At 37.7% G+C, this 24,205-nt stretch overlaps 2 protein-coding genes across 2 annotated transcripts in view; one reads left to right on the top strand and one right to left on the bottom strand.

Moving 5' to 3' along the window:
- Positions 1–1,285: 1,285 nt before the first annotated feature.
- Positions 1,286–2,672, top strand: LOC106713695 (p21-activated protein kinase-interacting protein 1-like). The gene is made up of 3 exons (XM_014506540.2): positions 1,286–1,451; positions 1,527–1,818; positions 1,897–2,672. Exons 1-3 carry the CDS (start codon positions 1,383–1,385, stop codon positions 2,670–2,672), a joined length of 1,137 nt encoding a protein of 378 aa, XP_014362026.2. The 5' UTR covers positions 1,286–1,382.
- A 3,904-nt stretch (positions 2,673–6,576) lies between these two features.
- Positions 6,577–24,205, bottom strand: part of LOC106713696 — a 31,744-nt gene continuing 14,115 nt past the window's right edge. Inside the window, exons 3-25 of the mRNA XM_045680341.1 lie at positions 22,498–24,079; positions 21,460–21,515; positions 20,796–20,970; positions 17,722–17,879; positions 17,222–17,409; positions 16,461–16,481; positions 15,965–16,147; positions 15,493–15,808; positions 15,312–15,400; positions 14,842–15,020; positions 14,373–14,509; positions 13,951–14,102; positions 13,719–13,848; positions 12,886–13,026; positions 12,334–12,489; positions 11,200–11,311; positions 10,652–10,967; positions 10,341–10,533; positions 10,157–10,243; positions 9,922–10,012; positions 9,013–9,225; positions 7,622–7,758; positions 6,577–7,372 (exon numbers count right to left, since the gene is read on the bottom strand). Of these exons, the coding sequence (XP_045536297.1) occupies positions 7,136–7,372; positions 7,622–7,758; positions 9,013–9,225; positions 9,922–10,012; positions 10,157–10,243; positions 10,341–10,533; positions 10,652–10,967; positions 11,200–11,311; positions 12,334–12,489; positions 12,886–13,026; positions 13,719–13,848; positions 13,951–14,102; positions 14,373–14,509; positions 14,842–15,020; positions 15,312–15,400; positions 15,493–15,808; positions 15,965–16,147; positions 16,461–16,481; positions 17,222–17,409; positions 17,722–17,879; positions 20,796–20,970; positions 21,460–21,515; positions 22,498–24,049 (5,019 nt within the window). The 5' untranslated portion in view covers positions 24,050–24,079 and the 3' untranslated portion in view covers positions 6,577–7,135. The remainder of the gene's footprint in view (positions 7,373–7,621; positions 7,759–9,012; positions 9,226–9,921; positions 10,013–10,156; positions 10,244–10,340; positions 10,534–10,651; positions 10,968–11,199; positions 11,312–12,333; positions 12,490–12,885; positions 13,027–13,718; positions 13,849–13,950; positions 14,103–14,372; positions 14,510–14,841; positions 15,021–15,311; positions 15,401–15,492; positions 15,809–15,964; positions 16,148–16,460; positions 16,482–17,221; positions 17,410–17,721; positions 17,880–20,795; positions 20,971–21,459; positions 21,516–22,497; positions 24,080–24,205) is intronic.

Below are 24,205 nucleotides of genomic sequence, written 5' to 3'. Positions count from 1 at the left end.
CTACGCACCTATTCAAATGTATTCATACAAAATAAGGAAGAAAATACAAAATAGTTGTTCTTTACAGTCTTTGTAATAACTAATATGTTAAAATACGGGTAAAATCAGCTAAAATAAAATAGTGTTTTTCGAACATTATGCGCCCAAACGCAGATGTCATTTGTGTCAAATAATATACTGTAGATCTGGGAAACAAGCGGCCATATTAAACTTCTTTTCAAATTGGTTGGTTATTACCCGTAAAAATAATACCACCATCTTGTTGTAAAAATTACCCTGAATTTAGGGGAAATAAATTATAGTATGTATAATGTATATAAATGAAACAATTCACATTTTTTATACTATTTTCAACAGATTTCAAAAGGAGTTTTTAATTCTGGTATATGCTGTGTTTTTAAATATTTGATACTTTCTTATCCCGTTGATTTTAAAGAGTATGCTTTTTAATTTGTCCCATGTAAATTTTGTTTCTTAGAAATTACAATCAAAATAGTTTAATATTAAGTAGTTTTACATGTAGTGTTCACTGTAATGATATACAGAGTAATTTAAAATTATATGACTATAATATTGGTATGTTTTTTGTAGCTTTTTATGAAGACTTAGGGCTTCGTGCATATCGAAGAAAAATAGGACATCGTTTGAATGCTCGTCTAATGGACCTAAGACTGAAGAGATGCCGCGCTTTGTTGAAGCAGTACGCGGGAAAAAAATATCGGGAAATTCTTTTTTTGGAGTCACTCAAGACATCCTTGATTAAGGCAGCCGCCGATATTGACATGGACCTCGTTCGTGCTGTGATAGACGACTGGCCGAGCAGATTGAAGGCCTGTATTCAAAATCACGGATGTCATTTTGAATAAACTTTAGTGTCATAAGAATCTATGTTTTGTTAAGTTCATTTTGGTATATAAATGGTCACATAATGAATAAACTTGTTTCAATTATTTTATATTAAACATGTAACAGAATTTATGACCTGACTAAGTATTACTAAAAAAATCTGTTTACGTAATCTTAGTCACATAAACAAAAATTACGCATTGTTTTTTATATTTATTACGTTTATTAATTACAATTTAATTGGGAATATATAAATTGGTCTATATTAAATTATATCGTAATTATTCATTTTCGGGACAAAACAAATAACTGGTAACCCCAATCCTTTTACTTATATATAGGTATAGTCTATAGTACTCTCTATCTGTCCCTTACGGGTGAACGCGCGTGTCATATCTATATAATTCTTCATCTGAGCATTGACATATTGATTGCATGTTGAAGTTGAAGTGACGTTTCTTAAGCAATGTGGAAATAAGGTTATGTTATTTTTTTAAGCTTTCCTTAAATAAAAGTACAAATATAAAACAAATACAATGGACGAGTTAGTAATAGGTACTTACGAAGGATTTTTACTTGGATATTCATTACGCTCAGATGACAATGTAAGTGTAGTATCAATCATACTTACGATTATACAATATTTCAAGAGCCAATTTTTATGCCAATTTTTGTTCTAGGTTACACGACTAAAACAGACTTTTGCAACACATTCCCATACAGCATCGGTGCGATGTGTTGCGATTGCTGGAAAATTTCTCGCTTCGGGAGGCACGGATGATAAGGTTGTTGTGATAGATTTAAAAACTCGTAAGGAACATACAGTCCTTATGAACCACGATGGCACAATCAATGCCGTTGCTTTCACTAACAGCGGCACACATTTATTGACTGGCAGTGATGATGGCTCTATCATTATCACCCGGACAGGTAATTGGCAGATTGAGAAGGTCTGGAAAAAAGCACATGGAGGTAAGTGTTCTTACATACATAAACATCATAAAAATGTTTTTAAAATTTACTGTGGAACTAAATATTTATCTGTTTCAGGTGAACCAGTTACTGCTATAGCTGTTCATCCATCTGACAAATTGGCATTGAGTATTGGTGGTGACAAAACACTACGAACATGGAACTTAGTTAAAGGCCGGCCAGCATTTACCATTAACCTCTCAAGTAAAGGATTAACATTGCCTACAGAAATCAAGTTTTCTCCTGGTGGTGATAGATTTTCATTACTATCCCTGCAAACCCTTGATGTTTGGACTATTAGCAAAGCCGGCATTGAGAAAAGAATATCTTGTAATTCAAAACCAACATCAGTACAATGGATTAATGATGAAAGAATTTATGTGGGTTTAGAGAATGGGAACATTATAACATTGAATGTTGCGGACAGTCAAGCCCTCACATATCAAGGGCACAAGCAAAGAGTCAAATGTTTGTATTATGAAAATAATATTCTTTACTCAGCATCAAGCTCGGGAGAGATGAAAGCTTGGAGTGTTAAAGATGAAAAACTACAAGAAATATGTACAAACAATGCATCCTGTAGGGTCACTTGTATTACATTGAATAAACAAAATCATCTTGTTAAGAAAGAAGAGTCAGACTACGAAGATGAAACGGAAGATGTGGTAAAAAATGCTAGTGATAGTGATAATTCTGAATGTATTGAAGAAAAACCACCAATGAAAAGAAAACCAGGTGCATTTGTGACTATATCCTATGGGGATGATAACCAAAATGAAGAGCTCAATGCACCATCTGCTAAAAAATCGAAAAAGAGAAAACGAAATAAGAAACCGAAAAATAAAACTGGGTAAAGTTTATAAATTGTTTTTTTTTTTATTAAATCCTCATTATTATTTGTAACAGTGAATCTTAGAAATGTCTGTTACAATCTTTTAATTAGTTTCACCTGTCCTCTTTCAATCAAATCTTGCAATTTTTATTTTGATGTGAATTTCAATAGTAGTCTTTGGAGAAAGATGAAATGAATGAAGATAGAATGCCTAGGATAGGATTTAACAAGTCTCCATGCTGCCGCTAAATTACGTACCATGTGTTTCTGGGACCATAATCTCTGTACATACTAGCTTTTACCCGCGACTCCGTCCGCGCGCAATAAAAAAAATGCACACAAGATAAAAAAGTTCCTATGTCAGTTTCCTAGTTCTAAGCTACCACCCCATCAATTTTCAGCTAAATCAGTTCGGCCGTTCTTGAGTTATAAATAGTGTAACTAACACGACTTTCTTTTATATATGAGCCGTTCAGTGCACACATCGATTAACTCCATAAAACAAAAAGTTGAGAAACGCAATGATGTAATTTGTTGTATATTGTTTTTTAAAATTCCTCTGATAATATGAATTCAAATATATAATGTAGAATGCATAATTGCAGATATAGCTTTCATCTAACGGTGTATAAAATTAATAAGAAAGAATAGCCAACAAACAATCGTCAGTAATGTTACAGTTTTTACATGACTGGTGGAGTTAATCGATTTGGCAACTGAAAAAAGTAATAAAGTTAAATTAAGTATTACATTTTTACTACAGAAAAAGTTTGTTATCATACATTTTTATCACAGCTTTTCCATAAAAATGTATGTTGGCAGTTCTGTTATAATATAATTTTTGTAATTAATTCATAGAAGTTTTATGTTAGCGGCATTATTCTTTGGGATGATTCAGCAATATTATAAATAATGTCTTCTTCATCAGCTGTATGCGAGGATTCGTCATTTCGATTTGTTGACAAGTTCTTATAGTAGTAATAGTAGTAGTATAGTCCAGTCGCGGAGCACGAAGAATTTCGTACATTGAACTCGCATTACCCGTCTCTGTCACTCCCGTGTAAATATAATGAGTCTCGCTCGCACAGAAGCAAAGGCCGCCGTCCTCAGGGATTGTAAACCTTTTATTGGAGACTATAAGTTTAATTTTTAATAAGAGGAATCGAAATTAGCTAGACTAGATGATAATGTTGACAAAACTATTGATTCTTTTGTAATAAATGTGACAGGCGAGACGTCTTCGGAAAACAGTTACTCCGAAACAGAGAAATCGGATTCTGATTTTTTATTACTAGATACTTGTCTAGATTTTTATTACTTGTATTATTAAATCTAAATAAATAATTTATATAATAATAATAACTATATTTTATAAGTTGGTAAATTTTCTTTCTCCTTCAAATAATTCATGTAAACCGCACTAAATACAAAAATGTTTGTAACCTCTGTCAGTAGGTAAAGAGTTCATTGTACGAAATTCTTCGTCCTCCGCGACCGGACTATAGTAGTAGTTTACCGATGCGATTTTGTTACGAATATTATTGAGAGGGAGAGGGAGAGAGTATCTTCCGCTGTTTAAAAACAAATAAGCGTCGATGCACGGCCAGAACAGATACAGCGTTACCGAAACGATTTACATTAGAGTATGGAGTTAATCGAAATGGCATCTGAAATAAATTACTTATTATTCAATGGCCAAAAAAAAATTGCCATTTAACGGTGCTAATCTTTATTATTCAGGAAAGTTATTATAAATATAAAAAGTTATGACTATACCAAGGGCTTTGACACTTAAATTTAAGATTTTTCAAAAAGTGGAGTTAATCGATGTGTGCACTGAGCGGCTCATATATAGATTATCCCTGTCATTATCAAAGTCAAAGCAGAGATAACAACATTAGCCAACAGTTTCAGAAACACACTTCTAGCAAGTCCAGTGAAATATGGGAAGATATCATAAAAATTGCTGCTGTATAAAACATAATAAAGTGCCAAATATCATTCTTTGCCATCAGAAAGCAACTGCTATTTCAGTATTAAGTCAGGTTTACTTATAATATTTCATTATAAGAAAAAAACTCGGCTCACGACTGTAGATTATATTTTTATCACCTCACAAAACGTAAATAATAACATTAAACATTTTATGGAAAGGAAAAACTATGCAGTTTACACTTTGGTTTCTTTATTTATTTATAAAATAAAAATCTTTAAACTGAACACACCAAAAAATACATAAATAATAAAAGATGTAAGTTCATAATAAATTAATTTGGTCCCAAAATAAATATTAAATAATTTAAAGGAAAAAAAAAGAATTAAAAAAAATCAACAATGTTAAAAGTATTCGTGGATTTTGGCAATTGTTATTGGACTTCCTACTTACATTTATATTAAATCTTAATTGAAATAAATATCCTAAATGCACATCGTACATTCGGTCGTACATTGAAATCTAGCACACTTGTATTTTGTCCCTCGTCAAGTCAACTTCGAGACTATATTTACACTGTAAATTGCTATGGAACCAAACACACAGAATAACACTTAGATAAATCTATGTATTCGCCTAAGGAAACTATAAAAGCTTGTCTAAATCATCAAAAAAAATCACACACACAGATTATCCGAGAGTGTTGTTACTGGAATGTTAAAACAGAGTCGATGGCGATCATGATATAGGTCTATTGTATACACTGCACAAGGGGGTACATTATATTCACATTCCGGTACACTTATATGATGAGATCACATGCTTTATGTATGTTCTGTTTTACATATACAAGTAAGTTAAACCAGCAACCGTGACTGGTTACAGTATTTACTAAGTACGTTTTGTGCAATACAACTGATAAATAAATGCGAAAATTACTAAATTTCGACTATAGATCTATAATATGCGATCACTCAGACCATCTCAATAACATATAGTGAATAAGTATTACGTTACATAAACATAATATATAGTATAATCTTATCGTTTCAAAGTTTTTAAGACAAAAAATGCTATATAGTAAGTCAATAAATTTCAGCTTACATATTGATCTTATGACTAGATTGAGCCAGTATTTTTCAAACAGTCAATTATCTCATATCAATAATCTCGAAGAAAAAAACTGACACAATAAATACGAAATGTAGGAACAAGCATTGTATACGCAGGTCGGCGTGTCTGCGCACGCGCATTGCGCTCCCTGTCCACTAAACAATTGTTCACTTCCAATCACTTATATAATAATTTTACTAAATTTCGTTCAACGTATTTCGTTTCATCGTTCGAAGCGGCACTAACGTCACTAAACACTAAGCTACAAGTCAGATGGCACTCTATCAGACAAAGCTATATTGCCAACGTTATCTTCAGTCACGGACATTTTTAGGGTAAGCACAATCCACATAATTGATATGATGGTAAAATACCAAAATAATTTATAATTCAAACGGAATCAGAATTATAAAAAGTTCTTACTGTTATAAAAAATTCAAAGTCTTCACCTAATCTAATTCAACACAAGCATAAAGCTTCGATTGTTACAGGTACGATTCATTATTTGAAGTCAAGTAATCTCAGGAAAAAATAATTCATATAGGTTTTTGACACCTTACATGATCACGTGATGACCATAAACAATTACGAACATTAAAATTTAATAGACACGAGCTCGAAACATAGAAATCAATAGAAACAGACAGGGCCGTTGAATTTAATTTATGAAATTTCATAAGTTTTAGAGAATAAAGACTTAGACTTTACAATAAATTGGCAAGATGTATATTTTAAGAGAAAATAGAATCATTTGCTGTGTTTATATAAAAGAAAAACTTTAGCCGAAATTCTATTGTCTTTTTGGTCACCAACAGAAATTAATAATAATGTTATTTAAAAGTACATGTTATTTAAAGTGAAGTTACAATATAATCGCACACCATTTTTATACATTACTGTCTAAAGATCCAATTCCAATAATTCTTACTTCGCTTATTATTTTTATAAAGAAAAAATTCTTAAGTAGTAGTAAGTAGAAACATTTAGACATACAACCACATACATTTATTTGTGATTATATAATGACCTAAAGAGTCCGAAACCGTCCTATCATGCGATAGAACTTTATAATTTACTAAATTCTAAAAAGTTTCACATATTCATGTCTGTGCAAACTGGATCTTTGGTGCGTACTAGCGCTTAAGTAAATTTTGTGGTAATTCGGAACTCTAAGCTTCACTAATCGGGGGGGGACTATATTTTTAAAAGTCACAAAAATTATGATTAATTAGTACTTTTCAAATATATATAAGTACTAGAGTCTTATATAGACTTTAGATTATGACAATCGAAAAATTTTGATTACTAGTGAGCAAAAATCATCGTTTTCGTTCAACAGTACATTACCTTGATTGAATAGTTCGTAATTTCATCTCTGACATACTTCAAGTACTTATAATAATATGCTTAGTACATAACAGTCGTTGGTATCAGCGTGTCTATTTCTTCTTGGCTTTCTTTTCTGCCTTTTTGAGCGCTTTGAGATGTTTCTCGTGTGCGGAGCGCAGCTCCTTGAGGCGTCTCTTCATGCGCCTGCGTTGATCACCGCCGAGGCCCAGCAGCTTGAGGTCTGCAGAGCTCAGCGCCAGCAGCAGGGCTCCGTCGACGCCGCGGGACGCGAACGCCCCCGCGTGACGCTCCAGGCCTTCGCCCAGCCCCGACACCCACTGCCATACCTAATCATTAAACGTTATCGTTATGGATCATCTGATGTAGCTCACTTTAAAGTTTGCTACAAAGGCACATTGTAACAGCACTTTTACGCTTTTTTGTCTAATTTGCACACCATTCTATAAGGATAAAAGGTATATGCTGCAAAAAGATTGAAGTCGATAGTACATCATGGGTTATATCAGTGGATGAAGAGCACGACTCGGAAGATTCGGAATAGGCTCAAAAGATACACTATAGCATATTATAGTCACCTGTTGCTTGGTCCACTGCGTGACGGGCTGCGTGGCGAGCGCGGCGGGCGGCGGCGACAGACTGGCCTCAGAGACGGCGGCCGACAGCGGCTGCCACGGCACCTCGCCGCCGACTACACAAGCCGGAGCTTTCTTCACTACAACCACACCCGCAGCCTTCACTCGCCGCCCGTCCTCCACTCACCTCGGTACCCGGCATACACCTTATAGCACCCTTCTTACACACACACCGTATATTACCGTAAGGGCACAAAGGGACAGCTTATAAACCCCACCTCTTGTTTACTAAATATAATTTGAAGATTGATTTTTATCATGTAAATTAAGAATTAATTCAAAAGTTTTATTGACTGTTTGTTTACCGCAACAATTTATAGATTCCAAGCTAAGTTTCTATGTCGCAATAATTTTCTAAGACGGTTATATTTTCATTTCCTATAATATGTAACACAAACAATGCATCTTTATTTATTTAATGAGCTGATATCGATTGGATTTATAAAAACAAGAAGGGCGCTATATTGTATACCGAGACCTGTAAATTCCTACACATTGGCAGCGGACGACTAAACTTTTAAACCATTTCACTTATCATTCAGTATTAAATTATATTAGCTGAATATAAAATATAATGGTTGAACATATTACATAAAAAAATAAATAAAATACTTGCTGATTGCAGTCTAAATTTTAATTAAAAATTTTGCTCACAACAAATATTATTTAATTTTATTGTAAATGGCATATTTTTAATTACATAATTGTACTAATTTATATATGAGCGATAACAAATCTAAATTTTATACAAAAAAATATTTTCTGTCATTCCGCAGCCAACGTCTTAATGCAACTAGCATTTTTGCAAGTGAAAACGGGTGTTTTATTGTACGAACATAAATCAAGATAAGTCACACATGCACACATTTCTAATATAATCAAGTCTGTCAGGAGCTAAATAGACCAATTATTAGGATTATTAAAGTGTAAATAGTTGAAATAAAAACAAAACAAAATAAACACTGCAAACATACATTAAAAAAACAAAATGGTATCCACCACCCAAATAAAAAGCAAACTAAACTAAAATTTAAAAGCATTAAACCAACAGATAATGATTTCGATTCGGGTTTAAATAAATATCTAAAATTAGTAGCAATCATAAACCATATTTCTATAAGAATTTAAAATTAAATTTCTACACTTGTTTAATCTTCATACAATCACATACTTCAATATCCACCATTCGTTATACAATAATGTCAAATTCATATTGTCTACAAAAATAAAAGGTCATGTGTTCTAGAACATGTTTATGATTTAAATTAAAAAAAGTCATCATAACCGGGTTGAAAAGTGATCGTAACAAGGTAATTCGTACGTATAATACAAACCTCGTGCGTTGGCCTCGTTGACGGCCTGTCGTATCTCATCGACGAGGTCGTTGGTGAGCTGCACCGGGTCCGGGTGTGGCGAGGCGAGGGAGGTGGGCGGGGCGTGTGCGGGGTGCGCGGGGTGGGCGGGGTGAGTCTCGGGCGCGCCCCCCAGCCGCCGCTCGCGCTCCGCCAACACTTGCTTCAGTTGCTCTGCCAGCGACGCCGGCGGACCTAACCGTACTCAACTACCTCATCTACGTCCTCCGCTTCTTGCTTTACTCGATATTACACGCCTTATTTCAGATCTTATATCTTTACTGTCTAATTTAAAATCCTACTAGAACTTTGTTCTTATATACCTCTCTAGTCTGATGAATCTTTCTACATTCTCCTACATGCAAACTTTTGACTGACATCGATATACTTGTTTTGTGTAAAAACAACTGTATATAAATATAAAACTTTGATGAAAATTATTATTGTTACTGTTAACGTTTGCAATTTTTGTTTAATTTAATTGTAGATATGCATCTTTATTTTCCCATTTAAAGCATTCCCAAAATCTACTAAACCCTAACTGATAAACTAAATGTGAAATGATGAAACCCGCTATTCTTGTACATATACTCAATATATAATCAGCTTGTATAACTCTGTAAAGCATTGTGCGTGACGTATCAGTTACATAAAGCAATATTAATCACAAATAAATAACGTGCGTGTAAATCTTATCTACGTTACATTCGAAATGATCAATAATAAAAGATCTTTCACATATAAAAAAGTAACCTAAAAAATTAAGACAAAGTTAGGTAGTCATGGTAAATAAGATTCACAACGCGACAATCTTACACAGAATGCGGAAGCTATAACATTGCGTGTATATAAGTAGTTGTGGGTGTGGTTTGACATGTAATTGGGCGTTACCTGAGAGCGGGTGATGTCGGTGGTCGCGCGAGTACACGCCGTCGTCAGTCGCGCTGCCGATAGAGCTGCCGCAGCTCTGCCGCGTATCTCGCTGATACATTTCAATAAACAATACATAGCTTTCAGTCACTATCGAAACTCGTGTACACAAGCGTATTTCTTTGATAAAACAGAGATAACAATATGTCTTGTGACGCGTGGTAACTATTCTCCTAAACTTTGTATTTGAGCTCACCGTAACATTGGAATGTGGCGGCCCAGATGTGGATTCGCTCAACGATTCGTCGGCTGAATCATTGTAAGAGTCGTCCAGGCCGTCGTACTGGAAATAAAAATAAAGTTTATTAGTTTAAAACGCATATTAGAGGGAATTCCTGTATCGTTTTCAAGGATATTTAAATGGATAAAAGTAGTTGTACAGAGCTGGCATTGCTGAGCGAGTGCGGCGAGTGCGGGGCGTGTGGGCGATGCCTGGCGAGGTCAGTGCGAGCGCGGTGTGCGGAGGTGTCGAGCAGGACACCGCGCGGCACCGCTGCGTCCAGCTCGCGCGACGCCCCGCCCACACTGTCGCCGCCCGCAGAGCTGCAGCTGCGCATCGTGCCACTTCCGCTACTGTACCATGAGGTTATAATTTTTTTTTTTAATAAAATCATCCTAGCCAACAAGATATAAGTTTAAGATAAGCAATTCTAGAAATAAAAAAAATATTAAAGACGGTGAAATGACTTACAGATTATCATTAAATGTGGGAGTATAGTTAGTGACGGAGGCAGCACTGCTGGTGGGTGCGGGCGCACTGGCGGAGGGAGCGGGGGCGGGGGCGGGTGTGGGCGTGTGCGTGGGTGCGGGGGCGGGGGCGGGAGATGTGTCGGGGGCGGCGGGCTTGTCGTGGGGGGCGGGAGGCCGGGTGTCAGCGGCGGGCGCTGGTGCAGTGACGTCGCCGATGTCGGGCGCCTCGCGCTGCCTCCTGTCAGACTTGTCCACTTTCGCATACTCGTCCTCTATCGGGGACAAGTCTGATAGATCGCTGTCCGAGCTCCATGGATCTATGAATAAAACATCAAAATAGTTAGCTTACTGTATATAAAAAGCAAGCAAATTATGTTAAGCGAAAATCTAATACATCTGAGAAAATCAAAGCGCGTTTTTAAATATGTATGACGGAGAAGTGGGAAAAGCTAAGTATTAATGAAAGCGCTATGTATGTACTTCTGCATATATAAATCGAATTCTTCATATTAAATAACTGTAATGATTATATTAGAGTGTAAAGTTTACCGTCAATCATGAGCGGATCGGGGTCTGGGCGTCGCGGCAGGGGCGGAGTCTCGCGGCGGGCCGACGGCTCGTGAGGCAGCATCACGGGCAGTCCCGCCTTCTTCTGCGTCTCCTGCAACATCAGACCCACCACTCACTCACACATTGTAACATATAACAGCCTAATAATAATGGATTAAACAAATAAGAAATTAAATAAGAGAAATGTATTAAAAGGCCTAGTTTTAAAGGACTCTGTGATTAGTTACGGCTTAAGTTCGTATGGGTTAACATTTAAAACTTATATTGACGAAATTAAAAAAATTCAGTTGCGTTTATTGAAATTAATTGTGGATAGAAAAATTAAAGATAAGTGTAAAGACGATTATTATAGACTTTTTAAAGAGTGCCAGATATTACCTGTAGAGAAAAAAACCCAATACCTTATAACGTTACAAGCATATCAAAAAGAGAAAGTCTTGGACGAAGGTACTCATAGTTATAATACTAGGGCTGCTGCTGCAGGCAAGCTGCGTGAAGTACGGGTTAAAAATGACTATGGGAAACGAACTAAAAGATATTTAGCTCCGAAATATATTAACAAATTCTTATGTATTTTAAATAGCGCGACGACACACAGTGGGATCGCCCTGAAGAGAAAACTAAAGAATATATTGTTAGAAGAATAAGTAATTTCTCACACATCTTTGTTATCTAAGTTTTGTACACTATACCTAGTTTAGATTTAAGATAGGTATATATATATGTAATCATTGTTTTCTTTCTTTTTAGTCTTTTTTTAAATTGTATGTTGATTAAGAAGGTGCGACGCCTACAAACTACGGAAGTGGTTTGGCGAGATAGTTATGTACATATATTATTGTCAACATATTATAAATAAATAAATAAAATAAATAAATAGTCCACGTTCTGTTCCTATCCTTTTCTTATAAGGAAATGATGGGAATAGGAAGTAGATTTGGCGGGGAAGGGTAAATTGTCATTGTCTTTATATGTGTATCCCCCCTCCGTTAATTAAATGTAGGCAATGCATCTGCAATTACATATGCCCATGGGCAGGGTTTGCTTCGCTATGTTTGCCACCTTATGATATAAAAAATAAATTAAAAAGGTAATAATAGTAATGATACATACGAGCAGTAAGACTTCAAGTCGTGCGACGCGGTCGTGCAGCGCGGAGAGCGCGGTGGCGTACTCGCGGTGTGCGTCCCGCAGCGCGCCGCTCCACCACTCCTCGCGCGCACGCACCAGCGCGCGCGTGCGTCGCCAACCGCGCAATGCACGACGCGCCTGCACAACAAACAATTTACATTTACAATGGTAAAATATTATTTTTTGTTATCCTCGATATGTTATAACATGTCATTAAACGATGCTCATCCATAATATCCAATATCCAAATTTCAATACAAGATCCAGAGACACATTTCACATCACATTCTCACGAACTAACCACTTCAGGTACACCTTTTTTCTCCGCACCTATAATATTAATAAATATAAATAAATAGACTTATGAAGAGATAGATGGATAGCGTGAACATGATCAAGAAGGGGGTGACAATGAAAATGACGGCAGACAGATTCATTTGGAGGATGGAAACCTGGTGCACCGACCCTACGTAGGTGGGACAAGGTCAAGGAGATGATGATGAAATAATATTTTATATAAATTTCAAAATAAACCTTGTCGTATTTTCTATGTGCATCAGCGGCGCGGGCGAGTGCATGCTGTGAGGGTGGCGGTGGTGCGCGCCGCGAACACCACTCGCGCACACGCGAGCTGATCTCCTCCCCGCGACCTCCGCCGGCCTCCATACCCACCAGCTAGATAAATCATATTATATTTACGTACAATAAAATAAAGTAAAATAAACATACAACAGTGACAGATTCTTTTTTTTTAATACAATTGCTCAAAAAGTGGCGTAATGCAGGGACGTATAGCGTTCGGGATGTGGGCCATTACATATTCGAGCTTTTTCTTTACCTTTTCCGAACTCGTGCGTTCTCTTTCCCAAATGACAAAATAATGTCTATTAAAAAGAAAAATTAACCACTAAGTTTGTACAAAAAAAATCATAGAAATTTTCATGCAAATACTTTTAAAAAGAAGCTACTAATTTGTTTCAATATCAGATTTAATGATTTGATTCAATGAGTTAGGTTAGGTTTCATTTTATTTCATCTCATTAAATTTCATTTTCATTTCATATCAATAAAAAAAAATCTACTGAAAACTTGGCTGTATGGGCATAGTTCCCTTTGCCTACCCAGAATGGGTGAAGAAAACAAAAACAATGTCTGTTTATATTATTTTACGGTTAGCGCCATTTTCCAAATAAATCCTTTTTATTTATCTATTAAATTGCTTAATTTTTTCGCAACTGTATTAAAAATAGTTGTTCAGTACACTTGCAGAACCTTCATTGCAACTTGTTCCGACTGTTAACTGTAGACATTTGTCGGAATTCTGTAATGACAGGCTTTCCGCACTCGTAAAGACTATTACAATCTACCTCTTGCAAAAATGCGCGCAGTTCGTTGATTTCAGGATGGCGTGCCTGCGCTACGGCCGCTTCGGCGGAAGACTGCTGGTTGCTGTCTTCCTCCTCAGCCTGCTGCCGGCGCTGCCGCTCTCTTGCCGCTCTACAAACAACACAGTTTCACATCAGACTTACTTATCTTGCTAATCATATCCGTTTTAACAATAACACAAGTTTGCTATTAAAATGTAGTCTTTCTTCTAACCTTTCTTCTCTCTCCTTATCAGCGGCCAGTGACTGTCGTATGAGATGCGCCACTTCACTGTTCTCCGGATCTTTCTCTCGACCGATGAGAAACTTGACCGGACCCGATGTGTTGCGCAATACTGACGCCGCATACGCTTGTGTCACTCCGACCTTAAAACACATTTAATATTAAAACTAATGCCATAAATCTTACTAATATTATAAATGCCAAATTTAGATAGATGGATGTTTGTTTGAAGGAATCTCCGGAACGGCTTAATGGATGAAATATGGCACAAATGTAGAACATATTCTGAACGAAAACATAGTCTTCTTATTAAGTTTTTTTTTAAATTCTTCGCAGACGGAATGTCGAGAAAAGGCTATTTTATATTAATCAATAATAAAATAAATAACAATATATGTAGATTGTGTACTGACCAGGCTCTTGCCGTCGACTTCAATGATCTGATCGTTGACCTGTATGCGTCCGTCGCGTGCTGCGGCCCCGCTCTCCGTGATGGTCTTAACGAAGATGCCCAACTTCTCCAGACCCGCATCCGCACCCACGCCCATACCTGACAGAGATCAGCATTTTTTGGTCACCCTATAAGCGCGGCTCTATATGGAGCGTTTCATTTGCGATAGGAGTATTCAATTGGATGCAAGGTTCCCCAATTATGTTTAACTGCCTCGAGTAAATCCAAAAATCCCCGCTTCGCCTTCCCTACTAATACGCTTTATAACTTTTCCTTACCCTCTTCCTTTTTTCATGTCCAATATATCTTACTCCCTTCCATATTCAATCATTTATTAGCAACTTATGTACAATGAGACTCATTATAAAAATAACCTCACATATCTCAGTGCATATCGAATAGTATTTAAATTTTAGATATCGTATCGTTACCTATAATAGAGAGTCCCAGTCCGTCGTTTCCCTTGACGAGGTCAACTGGGAAGACGTGCATCTTCTCTACTCGTTTCTCCAGCTCGTACTCTGCGGAGGCGGCGACAGGATCTACATCCTCATTGCGGCGATCGTACTCGCGTACTGAGTGCGTCGAGAACACGCGCATCGGCTGCGTACTGCACGTAAACAAAATATCTCAGTATTGTAATATAACTTCATTTCTCTTCCCATCCGTTTCTTATAAGAAAAGGATGGAGGAGGGTACGCATAGGAAGGAGAAATATTCTCTTTCTGTGGGTCTCCTCTGTCGATTAAAGGTAGGAAGCAACGGATCTGCCATCACGAATGTCTGTGGCCAGCGGTTACTTCGCCATTTCGACGAATTCCGACAGGCGCATGTTCGTTTGCCACCTTATAAAAAAAACGCGTCTCAAAAAATTGATTAAGACTTTATAATGAACACATACCTGAATTTCACTTTGGAATTCTTTTTAACAAATACAGGTGGGTAATAGTCATCGTCCTCATCATCCTCGACTGGTGGAAGTCCAGCAACCTGGAAATGGCAACAATATAAAATATATAACATCCTATATAACGAGTCAAAATCTTTTTTCATATAACATAAAACAATGTGATAAAACATACCTCAGTGTAAAAATGTCCATCTTCAAAGTAATGTATTCCGTTTTCTTCGCCCAACTCACGCAGCGGGTGCGGCGGGTAGTAATCGAATACGGTTTCTGAAGGATCCACTGGCTCCTTGCGAGTCTGCTCGACTTGTTCCGTGCGGGGAACATGTTCCGTCGGCGGAACATGTTCCTGCTGCTGAACATGTTCCACCTGCTCGACTTGTTCCACTCTCTCGCTGTCCTGCTCGTCGTCGTGGCGACGTTCACCGGACACTGTGCCGTTGTCCGCTTCAAGTGACACAAACTCGTAGCTTTCATCCACTGACTGCATGCTGAATTAATTCAAAACATTTTCATTGAATCATAATTGTTTATCGTAATCAGAAATACGAAAATTACATTGTTAAAAGACGTTATGTCATAGAATATAGGACATTTAAGTGTTCACTGTTCAGGTGTTCACTATATGTTGTGTGACATGTGCTCACCTCTCGTAGGAGAGCACAGACTGGTAGCTGTCGTTGAGCGAGACGCCATTGTCGTTGGCGAGTGGTGCGTGTGCCGTGTGCGGGGCGTGTGCGGCGTGTGGGGCGTGCGGGGCGTGCGGGGCGTGCGGGGACAGCATGGCGACGATCTCCTGCGCCTGCTCGTCCGACAGCAGACCCTCTTGTCTGTGCAATACACACACAATGTTACAGAAAAAACCTTTTAAATGCAGCAAACGAGCTACGGGCTTCTAACACGAGTAAGAATTAATAAGAGTAAGAGCGAACTCAAATACATCAATTTGTAATAATTATCAAAAAGAAATAATTTTCGAACCCAATAACAGACAAGCGTAAATTTGCACCGCATTAGCACAGTCATATAGACAATACTTGCACGATCCATTAGAAAAATAAATTGCGTTAACTTAAACTAAATAAAAATGTCTACAACTAATTTAATCTACAAAATCTAAAACTACATATAAAGCTGTCTTACCTAAGTTTTTTCTCCAGAATGCTGCAAATGTGATCGGGCAAGAATGAAGCGTTGTGCGCACAGGCAGCATGCAAATGGTAAAAAATACATTAAACTTTCATAATAAGCATAGAGACGTAAATATAAAAGAAATTACAGAAGAACGTTACATACTTAGAAAGGGCAAAAGAAAAAGCGCGCTAAATATATTTTAACAAAATACTACAGTACAGAAGAAAAAAGACAAGATTATAAATAAAATTAAGAATGGAAATGGAAATAAATTAGAAAATAAAGCCAGATTTTAAGATGTCAAAAAATTTTGTCAGCAAAAAGAAGTATGAAAGAAATAGGAGAGAAGTTCAAATTCATTCTTACATTCATATTACATACTACGAACGTATATAACTAATTTAATATTTATTAATTTAATGTTATTTAACATAATTAGATAACAAAACTGTTAGTGTAACACTCTCAGCATTAATGTTAATTATAAATTTAGAACTACAATTCCTATAATTTTGCATGTTAGATTTCCAAGCATTTGAAATTCATTGTCATATCAAGTGAAATCGATAAACATGACATCAAAAACCTGAGAAAACATTTTGATAATTCGCTCTCCACCAATTCTTATTTATGTGGTAGATTGCAGTTACTTCTAATTACTTCGCTGGAAAAATTTTTACTGCAATTCTCAGTTCAAACTTAGACAATCGTCGTTAGAAATCAGTAAGTCATATTCTTTTGATAATTTTTTATAAGAAATGTTTTCTAACCTGGAGCTGAGAAGTATTTCAGCCTCATCTGGCGTCATACTGTCGGGCTGCTTGTCGTCGGTGTCGTGCGCTTGCGCCGCATCGCTGGATGGAGCCTCGGCCTCAGACACGCTCCATTGACTGGTGGTCGACTTGTCGAGCACCTCGATGGAGCCCTGGCTCGCCTCGCTCACCACCACACCAGAATCCTTAACACAAATAAAAATATCATTAGTATTTTAGTATTAAAGATGGCAAACGAGGAAAACGTCTCCGAATATCATATTATTACTGTGATCTATCAAAAGATTTGAAAATTGCAAATAAGTTAGGGTCTTCGATATATAAATAATCAAATGAAATGTCGAGATACAAAACTTAAGTACTCTACTACAAAATTATGGGATGGAGGATGGAGTAAAATACTTTAGTACTTCCTCAGTCAATCGACTGAGAATCAATCAATCCCGACTTACAATAACATCTGCTTGTTGATGAGTGGCTTGTATTGTTAGTGTTACCTGCTGCAGTACGGAGAGCGTGTCGGGGTCGGAGCGGGCGCGCTCCGAGGGCCGCAGCGCCGCGACATCGGGCGAGGGCTCGTTGAACCCGCCCTCGTCGGACACGCTCGACGCGCGTCGCACGCCCTCCTCCGTCGACGACTTGCGACCTCCGCCCGCTGGAACACACACGTATACATTGTAACTGATGCCTTCAGTGTGTTATTTGTCACTAAGGATTCAACTTAGTATAGATTATACTAAATTTGTACTTAGTGCTGCAAAAAGCTTCGACAAACTTTATTATTTACTGGTGGTATAAAATCTCAACGCGAAAGTACCGACCATGCCAAGAATATAGTAGGCCTTGGTCGAAGAAGGCAAGTAATAATTTACATTAGAAAGAGCGGTTTCCGAAACATACTATGCATGACAATCATAATCTAGCTTTTTTTTTCTTAATAAGTGCCTGTGTAAAGAAAATTTTTATGTGTATAAAGATTCAATATCAACCTTTTAAACAAGGTACTATAATCTGGTATAAATAATGTAAATACTTTTAATACAAAATACATAAATTGATTGCTTGTAGAATTTTAATTTAAATGTTAAAAAAGTTTTGTTTTCAATTGAATAGTAACAAAATCGAAAGAGAATATTTTTATCAATACGTCTACCTCTGCGAATGGATGAATGAAGGCACGTTGAAATTAGGTTGGTACTATTTTAGCCGAGGCTGGCGACCGCAGGTGTTTGCTGAGTTTTCACGTGGCCTCGTGTATAAACAAAACGCATTTAGAATAAAAATAACGAACTAGACTTCAATGTATTAATTAAAATGATTTCATATACGTATTACTATTGCAACAAATTACAATAAAATGTTATCTAAACTAATATTATAAAGAAAAAAGATTTCACTATTTGTTTGTTTGTATAGAATAGGCTCCGAAACTACCGAACCGATTTGAAAAATTCTTTCACTGTTGGGAAGCTACACTATCCCCGGGTGACCCAGTCTATATTTATTACTAGATTTTTTTTATTCCGCGTGGACGAAGTCGCAGGCAACAGCTAGTTCATAAATATTTCAATGTGTTCAGGGATTGTTAAACAAACAAAAAGTTAGTAAAAGTGATAATCATTCTAAAGTTCTATTTTTGTCCATTAGCTGTCATGTTTTTTGTGCAATATAATTCCGTTTAACGCTTGAAATGTATTTCAAATTCAAAATTACAATATTGTCTTGTTTGAGACGGAGACAATGGCTCCCAATTTGTTACAGCGCGTCGTGGGACAGAAGACGCCTCTTCCAATTTACTAATTAACACTCATCCACATTCATTCCACTTTAGTTTGCCTCTCGCTAACACAAGACGCTATTAAACATTACATTTGTATAGCTATAAAAATTTCAACACTCCTTATCTAGGTACTGTTTCAGTTCATATAATTAAATAAATCATTCAAGTGTATGGACACAATTAAGCTAGGTTATTTTTTTATTTGTTAAACTTTGGTTGTAATTGACATTGAAAACGACTATCACGATGATTTACGTGTTAATTTGATTTTTACGATGTGTTAATAAAAGTAGGTCAAATATAAATAAATTTACTAGTAAATGTTGATAACAAAATGTGTGTAAACACGAGTTTACGTTTGATATAATGATTGTTTTAAAGAATTTCATCGATTATATTATAATTAAGGCAATTAACTTAATTTTATTGAGTAACAGATGTTATAAAACTACTTAATTGGTGTGACTTTAATTAACACTATTTACATAAAAGTATACAACTACTGCATAATAGTGTGTATGGGACTTTCGAATAATACAGATCTTTGTGTGTTTAGGTTCATTGTAAACTATCGACATGGAAGTAAAGTTGCCAGAACAACCCTAATTGATCGACTTCCCATATATGGTTGTTTGTCAAAAACTTTGAAACAACCTTGAAGAGTGGATCTCCCCACGCACTAAATTTTATTACCCAGAACGAATAGATTATAACTTCAATAAAATGGTTACGAGTTGTTGAAAATAATTTATACAAAACTTTATTTACAATTTAAAAAAATTACTTCCCAAACGTAACAGCTAATCAACAGCTAGTTGATTTTTTTGTTTGTAGAAATAAAAATGTAAATTATATTCTGAATCTACTTGCCTCTAAATAACTGATTACTATTAAATTCAGCTAGATTTTTACCCAACACAAAAGCTATTCATACAAAATCTTACATGCTCAGTCCACTACAATGGGAGTCTATTTTACTTTCACGTACTTTCTAATACAAGTAAGCTCATTTCTAAAGCTGTTAACAACAAACTAACATGTATATTATTTGCCAACTTGATTGAAGTTAAATTGTTGTCGCGAAACATTTGTACATAAAAAATCTTTATATGTCCAGTAACTACAAAAAATAGAAGTAACCATCAACCTATCAAACAACGTTAAGTATATAGACCTCTTTCTTTTTTGATTAACTTGCTAATCTTTCAGTCCAATCATCTTATTTAAAATTTTTGATATAGACCTGAATGGCTTCTCAACACTTATTCATAATCGTAGGAAAAATCTAACAGACAATTTATTTTGGATGAAATGGTCACGTGGTTTGAATAATTGTTATTAAGGTGATTATATTCTTTAAAACTGCGTTTACTTGGAAACAAAAATTAAGATAAACAGTAAACAAATATCTTTTATATTAAGTACAACGTACATACGTCTAGCGCATCGTAGCAACAGTTGGTACAATTCTAGAAAAGGAATAACGACTGAACGAGTCATCCAGCTGCACGTCTGCCACCACATTTTCTTATTTTGTGCTAAGCCACATCCAATTTCATTTATTGACTTAATACACTTCACAGCACAATCGCCAAATTGTATAGGTACACAATACTTATTAAAAAAAATGAAGACGGGTGCGTTCACCCTTTAATCATATAGCAAACGATTGGGTCACTATCGCAACACGAGACAATGGATAATGGATGTATTAGTTAAGAAGTGGGGGATATATTGAATGAACGATGAGGACATCGCGGTGCGCATAAACAATGCATGTGCATAACTAACCGATGCAACAGCCGCAGAGGCGCATTGTGTGCGGCGGGCGAGCGCGCGCATCACAGCCGCATCTCGCCGCGCCCTCACTCGCAACCGCACGCACGCTCACGCGCAACTTTAGCTCCACACGACCTGTCTTCTTCGTCTTATCGCAATCCCAATGAAACGACTCACTCATACGCTCCTATTTGCACCCACACCGGAAATCGCCTTCTAACACTCAGCTCACTGTCATCGGTCACTTCTTTACCGCAGCAATGTTCCAAAACCACACTTAAACTCTTAATCATAAAATTCAGTTTGGCTTGTGTTGCATACGCTTTCAACGTATGAAGAGATAATCGTTTCTCGCAGAAATAACGTCCGGTGGCGATTTATAATCTGTTGCTGCGGAGCGCCTTGTAAATAAACACTAGCAGATAAGCCGCTTGCCAAGGTTTGGCGGAGAAAAAATTTGTTTTCGAATAATTTAAAACAAATTGTGTTCATTTAAATACTGAGTATCTATTTAATATTATCGGCTATTCACTTCAAAGTTTCGCACGTCGAGATAACAGTTAATTGATAGATCTCTTTAAACAGTTCGATGAACGACTGGCGAACTCGAGCAGCCTACGTCAACAATAAAGACTAACAAGACAACGATTTAACGAGTTAAAAAGGCACCGATAACAATCTCGCCAGTTAGTTTCTCGCGCCCAACATGCCGCGCAATAACCAAGACACGTACTGAGAAGTCCGAAACAAAAACAGCACATTCACGCGTCACATTTATGAAGCTCAGTCTAAATTCACTAAATCTCGCAGATGAATAAACACCGAGACCGTGGATATAATAAAAGCTGCCGTATCATATAAACACATTCTTGCAAATCGTACGTTTTCAATTATGCACAGTTTGGTAAAAAAGTAACATTCTAGATAAATAGTCAATTGCAATGTTAGAGATTCTGTGTCAGTAATTCTGTGGTGCGGGCCTAAGGGGCGCGCGCGGCGACGGCGGCCGGGGCACTGCGTCGCGGCGGAGTCGCGGCGGCGGCGGCGCCCGACCATCTAAATCGGGATCGAGTCGCAACTCTCGCGCCGACTCAAATACCTTGACTTCCTCAATATTACATTGAACCCGTCGACCACGAGACCGCCAAAAGTACGTCAATCGCCGCCCACCGATACACTGCTTAGGGTAATTTACTGCCCACTGTGCCAGTACGAAAAACTGTTGCTTTCGATCGTTTAATATTTTTATTTCCTTCTTATTATATCCTAAAGCGGACGATGGCAATAAGAATGTTAATTTATTTAATAACTACTGCAAAATATTTCATATTATATATTGCGCTACGATTGCGAACTAAGATAAACTAAAAACAAACATACGATTTCTTCTTTACAAAAAAAAATGTTTGGTTTACGTTTAACTGCTTGCACTTTGGTTTATCTCGTTTATTAAAAGTTTAATGCGAACACTTAATCGATTAATTTGTATTTGACCTCAATAGAAGCTTTTATAAAACAAGTTCTCGCAACTTATAACAATTAAGTTATCACGACCGATTCACGTCTGCAAAACGAAAGCGTTTTTACACAAGGCTAACAATATAAGACTATGTGAAATGTAAATCTTTGTTTCTGTGATAAATTTTATCATAACGTCTAGTTAAAAAGATAAGCGTATAATAAATTTGTATACGAAATAAGTAGAAAAACTTACAATGTGTTGGGGAAGCGAGTAGCGACGGTGTGACGGGGACGCCGTGCACCGGGGATGCCGCGGGCGACGTCAGCGGCGACCGGGACGCATCGTCTTCCGGTAGAGCGCTTGCCGGCGACTCGGGCGTTGATGACCGCCGTTTACTCTTCCCCTTCTCATTAGAATCGTACCCGTATTGCAAAGCATTATAATTTTCATCTTCCGAATCCCCGCTCTTGGATGGTGATCTTCGCGCGTTATCACATATATCTGCGCTTCGTCGTAGAGGAGAGGTGGGGGCGGAGCCATCGTTGTACGCGGTACGGGGTACGGGAGATTTAGAAGGAGATCTTCGGTTTCTCGGAGGTATGGGTTGTACACGTAAATCGTCGATAATATCGGGAAAAGCAATACCTCTGTCTTCAGTGAAAGCTTCAGAAGGAATGGTGTCACGAGGAGGTGTGATTTTTTCTTGAGGTATGGGAGGTGGTGGAGATCTTGGCATTCGTATGGGAGGCGAAGGAGGTGGCCTTTTGGCTAACGGGTCTGATATTGAATGTGAAACAGGAGAAGACTGAGCGGATAAAATTCTTTCGACGGGCTTCGGTGGCACATTTGGATATTGCACGGAGTTGTTAACATTCGCCGCTTCCGATTCAGCTGTATCACTGTCTATGTCACTAACTACGGGCGATCGATTACCGGCACATAATCTTTCGTTGATTCCAATATTTTGGGCACCATCTTTGCTTGGAGAAACGCGTTCTACCTTGAAAGTTGGTGAAGTTCTTGCGGTGGGAGATAGTGTATTACTCGCTCTTGGCAATGGCGACACGGAAGCGATCGTTTTTACAGGACTAGGAGATTTCGCAACGTGTACACCGCGAGTGACTAAGGATGAAGGAAGAGTCGTAGGACGTTCTGCTTGCGAGTCGCCGGCGCCGGGCGAGAGCGGCGGTGAATACACTCGGGATGGGACGACATACCTCTCGGCAATTTCCGGCGATTTTCTGTCAATGTGTCCCGGACCAAATTTTTGGTCAGGCCTCTGCTCGTGTTCGTACCGCACCGGCCGCTGCTTATTGAAATGTGCAGTCCAATTCCTTTGTTTTTCGATGAGCTCCTTATTAAATCGTCTATCGGGTTTCTCAGGTTTAGGCAAAACGCTCGGTTTGACGGGCTTAGGCGGCGGTTGCCCTGCGCCATTGGCGAGTCTGTCTCCGTTGAGCGCCGGCGCAAGAGCGTTAGTTGGGGTGACGCTGGCCCTCTGCGGACTAACGGAACCCGCGGAGCTTGAGCGCGATCGCGTGGGCACCGGTGGCTGTCCGCCGCGAGTGCCCGCGAAGCTCGCTGCCGCGGAAGGTGATTTCTCGATTCGGAAGCCGCGATTCTCTTCCCCCAACTTCTCAAATAACGCTCGCGCGTTATTGAATCTAGCCAAGTGACTCTCGGTGCGCACGACCGTTACATCGGCGCCGCGCAAGTCTTCGTCATCCCTAGACGGCATTCCTTGAAATATATTTGCGATTTTCGAAACTTTAGTACCATGCACTCTCTTCTTACACTCCTCCATACTGGCCCGTTACGGCCGCTTCAATCCAACCTGGAAAACGAATTATGCAAAGTTTATAAAGATATCCAGGATACACATGACACTCGACGATACATGAGAAAGTAGACCGCGGTTTCGGTGTGAAAAATGATATAATCAGATAAGCGCTAGGAAAGC

The sequence above is a fragment of the Papilio machaon genome, chromosome 12 (assembly GCF_912999745.1).
Source record: "Papilio machaon chromosome 12, ilPapMach1.1, whole genome shotgun sequence".
NCBI classification, from domain to species: Eukaryota; Metazoa; Arthropoda; class Insecta; order Lepidoptera; family Papilionidae; genus Papilio; species Papilio machaon.
This window is presented reverse-complemented; position numbering and strand designations above follow the sequence as displayed.